The sequence below is a fragment of the Thamnophis sirtalis genome, unplaced genomic scaffold, assembly GCF_051295495.1.
Source record: "Thamnophis sirtalis isolate CommonGarterSnake01/CBP01778 unplaced genomic scaffold, rThaSir2_p1.2 scaffold_15, whole genome shotgun sequence".
Lineage (NCBI taxonomy): Eukaryota > Metazoa > Chordata > Lepidosauria > Squamata > Natricidae > Thamnophis > Thamnophis sirtalis.
The window spans coordinates 47,307,104-47,312,848 of NW_028261395.1; the positions used below are offsets into that span (position 1 = coordinate 47,307,104).

The 5,745-nt window shown below is 53.0% G+C and overlaps 1 protein-coding gene across 1 annotated transcript; it reads left to right on the forward strand.

The window, feature by feature from the left end:
- Positions 1-142: 142 nt before the first annotated feature.
- On the forward strand, positions 143-5,286 carry SLC2A1 (solute carrier family 2 member 1). Its single transcript, XM_087702490.1, has 7 exons — positions 143-373; positions 996-1,158; positions 1,392-1,579; positions 1,770-1,874; positions 2,635-2,736; positions 3,201-3,404; positions 4,619-5,286. The coding sequence occupies exons 1-7, from the start codon at positions 143-145 to the stop codon at positions 4,814-4,816; spliced, it is 1,191 nt and encodes a 396-aa protein (XP_087558616.1). The 3' UTR covers positions 4,817-5,286.
- The last annotated feature ends 459 nt before the right edge of the window (positions 5,287-5,745 follow it).

The following is a 5,745-nucleotide window of genomic DNA, read 5'->3' on the forward strand; positions in this document are numbered from 1 at the left end:
CTTTGTCAACCGCTTTGGACGGTAAGTCAGAGTAGGGGAGTTGGGAGGACCCTGGAGGTCTTCTAGCCCCGGCAAAGTCAACCTTCTCCTTTCCTTTGATCCTGACCGTTTTGCTGACAGTGGTTGTCCTTCCTCTCCCCAGATGCTGATGTCCAACGCTCTGGCTTTCCTCTCGGCCATCCTGATGGGCTTCTCCAAGATGGCCGGCTCTTTTGAGATGCTGATCCTCGGACGTTTCATCGTGGGCATTTACTCGGGCCTCACCACCGGCTTTGTGCCCATGTACGTGGGCGAGGTGTCCCCCACGGCTCTGAGGGGGGCGTTGGGAACCCTCCACCAGCTTGGGGTCGTGGTGGGAATCCTGGTTGCACAGGTGAGAGGCTCTCGGGGGTGGGGGAGGGGATGCATGGGTCTGTTGAGGGGGAAGGATGGATCCTTGACCGACAACATCAAAATGGCTGGATTGAAACAGTCACAACCAAAGGGTCCGCCATAATCCCACAGGTTTTCAAATTCCGAGAAGGTTTTCCAACTAGGATGGAGGTTGAGGGTTCAAGAGGCCATTTCCCAACTAGACACGGGGTCCTTGAAGCTTGCAGGGTTTTAAGACGGAAATATTTTGCCCCCACCACGCTTCGTTCTACCAGATGCAACCACTGTGCTTCTTATCTGGAGGAATCCAGGAATGGGGCTGCAGTCTTTGTTGCACAAGTCCACACACCCCACACAAAACACAATGGAGGAGAAGAGCTGTGGGATAAACCTGTGGTAGCTAAGGGGGGACAATCCAGAAGATCATCCTCTCCATCCCAATTTAAATCCTAGTCTATACCACGCATGTGAGGAACTGAGGAGCAGAGCTTCAAGGGTCCCGTGGTCTTCTAGGAGAACGTGGGGACCCTTTTCTCCTGGTCGTTCGAGGAACAGGCGTCTCAGGGATCTTCACGCTTCCTGGGCTTCCGTCCTCACCTTCCCAACTGTGCCTTTTCCCACAGATTTTCGGTATCGACCTCATCATGGGGAACGAAACCCTGTGGCCCCTCCTGCTGGGCTTCACCTTCATCCCCTCCTTGGCCCAGTGTATCCTGATGCCGTTTGCCCCCGAGAGCCCCCGCTTCCTCCTCATCAACCGCAACGAGGAGAACAAAGCTAAGAGTGGTAAGTTGGCAACAGTCGCTGAGACGGGCAGGTCACGTCTTCCGGATTCCTCGATGGCTGTGGTCCATCAAGGTGTGTCTCCATCAAGGCCGCCTTCCTTAGCCTGGATCCCACCCACCACCAAAGGTTCCTTCCCAGCTGGGGAGAGGGGAGAGGAAGCCGCATTTGGAGGACCAAGGGTCCAACTGTTGAGTTGCAAGCCTGGTTTACGAATCTCCCGTTTTCCTCTCCAGTCCTGAAGAAGCTCCGTGGGACAACCGACGTCAGCAGGGACCTTCAGGAGATGAAAGAGGAGGGCCGGCAGATGCTGCAGGAGAAGAAGGTCACCATCCTGGAGCTCTTCCGTTCTCCTCTCTACCGACAGCCCCTCTTGATCGCCGTCGTACTGCAGCTCTCTCAGCAACTTTCGGGGATCAACGCGGTAAATATGGGTTGGGCGAGAAGCTGCGGTGAAATGTTGGGTTGGTTCTGAGGTCCCAGCACCCCGTTGAGTAGGAGAGCATGTTCCTTGCTGCATCTAGACAGCATTGTTGCTCTACCAACACCCCACAATGCCACTCTCTTATATTGTATTGACCTTCTCTTTCTTCTTCTTCTCTCCCTTCTCCAAGGTCTTCTACTACTCCACGGATATCTTTGAAAGAGCTGGAGTGCAGCAGCCCGTCTACGCCACCATTGGGGCTGGAGTGGTCAACACAGCCTTCACGGTTGTCTCGGTGAGTAGGGCGAATCAGGAGGAAGGGGCTACAGCGATAGGTGTTGTAATAGGTGTTGTCAGGTTTTCCTAAAAACGCCCTAATTGATTCATGAGTATCGAGCCAAGTTTCAATACAAAACTAGTCATTTATTAGGGGCACCATCAGGCAAGGCCTTTTCGCAGTCAGATCTGAGCTTTGTTTGAGTTATAGCTAACTTCACCCGTTCCTTCCCTCTCCTCACTCTGTGTCATAAATCACATTCCCTAATGAGGTGCACCTCTCCCAAGTCTGCTGCAGTAATCTGAGTGGTGTTCCTAAATGGTGACGGGGGGGGGCTCTCTCTTGGGGGGTGGGGTTCATTTGGAGCAGGGAGCGTGGCAGTCTTCAGAACCCACATGAGATCGTTCAGATGTCAGTGGAAAGTCTCAGTCAGCCAGTCGATGGTTGCCCCAAAGGTGCTTTTTCAAAAGTCAACTGGACTTTGAAGACGCTTTGCTTCTCATCCAAGAAGCTTCTTCAGTCAGATGGCCCAGGTGTTCTGCAGAGGTGTCCTAATTCCACAGAACATAACTGATGAGTAAATGTCAATCTGAATCAACAGCCACTTCTTCAAAGTTGCTTCGTACATGGCAAGGTCAACGGCTCACTTCTAACTCCTCTGCGTGGTCTCCCCAAAGCTCTTTGATGATTCTGAGGAGATCTTCCATGGATTCCATGCTGATGTATCTCTCTTGTTCTCCCTCCCTCCCTCCCTCCCTCTCTCTTTCTCTCTCTGAAGCTGTTTGTGGTAGAACGGGCCGGCCGAAGGACGCTGCACCTCATTGGACTCATGGGGATGGCCCTGTGTGCGGTTCTCATGACTATCGCCTTGGCACTGCTGGTGAGTAGGAAACATGGATCCATCAGAGGCCCCATGGCGGTAAATGAGGAGGACCCTGGCGTTTTCACCAACCATCTCATATGCCCGATTCTTGGCACAGGAATTGATCCTTTCCCATGAAATTATGGGATGGATAGTCCAACACATTAGGAGAACTCAACACGTTCTCCCCAACAGGAGCATCTACTGTGGGTGTTGGGTCTAACATTCTGCTGGTTTTTCTCCAAGCGTTCATGTTCAATTGAATTACAACAATTCTTAAAGAAGAAGAATTGAATAAAATAGAACGGAGAACAGAACAGAACAGATTTATTGGCCAAGTGTGATTAGACACACCAGTAATTTGTCTCCAAAGAAGCAAAAACTGAGGAAAAAACCCTCAAGAACGCCACCGAACGTGATGGGAAATACAATTATAAGTTCTTTCCCCCCAATTCCATTTTGTTTTTTCCTTCCTCTGCTAGAATCAAGTGCCGTGGATGTCGTATCTCAGCATCGTTGCCATCCTGGGCTTTGTGGCGTTTTTCGAGATTGGCCCCGGGCCCATCCCGTGGTTCATTGTGGCGGAGTTGTTCAGTCAAGGCCCGCGTCCTGCTGCCATCGCCGTGGCGGGGCTGTCCAACTGGACGGCCAACTTCATCGTAGGGATGAGCTTCCAGTACGTGGCGGTGAGTGTGGAGCTCCAGAGGGCATCCGAGAGGGACGTCATGTACGTGATTGATTTCCAGGGGTCGATCTGTGGCACGGGGACCGAGGGGGAGGACATTTTGAGGAGCTTCCGTTTCTCGTTAGAAGTAGCAGGCCAGCGCTTCAGCTTGCTTCAGATCTTCTCCATTTTGCACGCTCCCTCTATGTTACTCCACCTTTCCTGAGAGCCGTAGAGCAACCAGAGTTGGCTGGGTAGATCTCCTCCTCCTGCGTAGTCTGGAAGTCGGGCGCTCTAGCTGCCCAACTACCATCTCTATTCCCTTGAGGAACTCAGTGGCTGCTTTTACATCTGGGAGAATAATAGAATAAGGGAAGGGACCTTGGAGGTCTTCTAGTCCAACCCCCTGCTCAAGCAGGAGACCCTAGGCCTTTTCAGACAAATGGTTGTCCAGTCTCCTCTTTAAAACCTCCAGTGATGAAACACCTACAACTTCTGTTCCACTGATTCACTGTTCTCACGCTCGGGGAAATTTCTCCTTAGTTCTAGTTGCTTCTCTCCTTGATTAGCTTCCATCCATTGCTTCCCCTCCTGCCTTCTGGCCCTTTGGAGAATTAGTGGGGGGCCCTCTTCTGAAGTAACCGGAGGGTCTGCTGGGGATGGGTAACTGATCAGAGAAGGATGAGGGTGGGGTACGATGACTCCCCATTGAGTGCCAAGTTGTGGCCATGAGAGTCTCTCCATGCTTCCTTCCCAAGTATCAAAATAGAGATTTCCATCCTGCCCAGATATTTAGAAGGTTCTAAAAATTAAGTCTCCACCTCTTTCGAGATCAATATTGTGGAAGCCAGCGGAGTTTCGAGGGTGGGCACACGAAAAGGTTCTCCAGAAAAAAAAGGGGCCACTTTTAATGGGAGTGACCAAGGGACCTGGGACTTCCCGCTTGAAGGAGACGCCCGACCACCATTCAGGAGAAGGTTGTCTACCCCAGTGTTTTTCAACCTTGGCAACTTGAAGATGTCTGGACTTCAACTCCCAGAATTCCCCAGCCAGCCGAATGCTGGCTGGGGGATTCTGGGAGTTGAAGTCCAGACATCTTCAAGTTGCCAAGGTTGAAAAACACTGGTCTACCCAGCCGCCTTAGTGCTGGTGGTGGATGGAGTCATCCTGAGTTGTCCTCCCTCCGACTCCGCCCTGAGCAGAGCCCTGATGCCCCTTCCTCTCCTTCCCTCACAGGACCTCTGCGGAGCCTACGTCTTCATCATCTTCACCATCCTGCTGGTCCTCTTCTTCATCTTCACCTACTTCAAGGTGCCCGAGACCAGGGGCCGAACCTTCGACGAGATCGCCTCCGAGTTCCGCCAAGGGGGTGCCGCCCACGGAGACAAGAACCCGGATGAGTTCCACAGCTTGGGAGCCGACTCCCAGGTCTAAAGTTCGGGAGGTGGGCAGGCATCTCCTCCGCGCCACTCTTGCCCTCCTGCCCGTCTTCTCCACATGTTTGTTGCAGCCGCCAGGCCCCGGGCGAAGGAAAAGCATTTGGGCCTGAGGGATTCCAGCCCCGCTTGGGCCTGGGTCTCTGGGCGAAGGACCCGCCTCGTAGCTCCTTAGGAAGAACTTTTAGCGGCTGGTCTCCAGTCCAGGATTTCAACGTGGTCAAAAGCCTTCAGAAGCAACAATTCCTCTTGAGATGATAGCACTTCTGCCCCCCCCCACCCCCACTTACTCTGTTCTTTTTTCCTCTTTGTTTTATAAAGGAGAAAAAGCATCTCCCCTTCACCGCCCCCTCCCCAAAAAGCACCCCCTTGCATTGCCAGAGACAAAACACTGAATACCGTTAAATGCCGGTTAAATACAAGACCGGGGGGGGGGGAGAAACTGAAGAGCGGAACTTTGGGAAGGAACTCGGGGGGGGGGGATTGGGAGGGTCAGACGGGGGGGTTGAAAAGTTGGGGAGAAGAACTGAGCTGAGGGAGGGGTGCCCTTTGAGGGGTGGCAATCACATTTCAGAGGGATGGTGTGGAGTTGTTGTTTTTTTACAGATGGGGGGGAGTTAGAAATTTGCACGCACACCCACACCCAAAAAAAACCAAGATTGAAGCCCTTCGTTCTTCTGCCCAGCTTTTATTTACCAAAAGTCAACAGAAGATCGGCAGGAAGAAAAGTTCTGGGTTGCCCCTCCCTTCTGCCCCAGGGGCCCTCCTGGTCATCCTCCAGAGCCCGGGGATGGTGGGCTCGGTGGTCCAAGGGGAGGGGATGAAAGAACTGAGACGGTTCGGGAAGGGGATCCACCCCGAGGCACCTCTGGCAGAGGGGGGCTGGGCTTAATGGTTTGGGGGGGGGGGCGACAACTGCAGGCTGTT

Coding starts and splice junctions, on each gene's coding strand:
- SLC2A1 (XM_087702490.1), top strand. CDS start 143: ATGCTGATGTCCAACGCTCTGGCTTTCCTCTCGGCCATCCTGATGGGC. Junction 374..995: donor TGGGAATCCTGGTTGCACAG/GTGAGAGGCTCT, acceptor CTTTTCCCACAG/ATTTTCGGTATCGACCTCAT. Junction 1,580..1,769: donor AACTTTCGGGGATCAACGCG/GTAAATATGGGT, acceptor CCCTTCTCCAAG/GTCTTCTACTACTCCACGGA.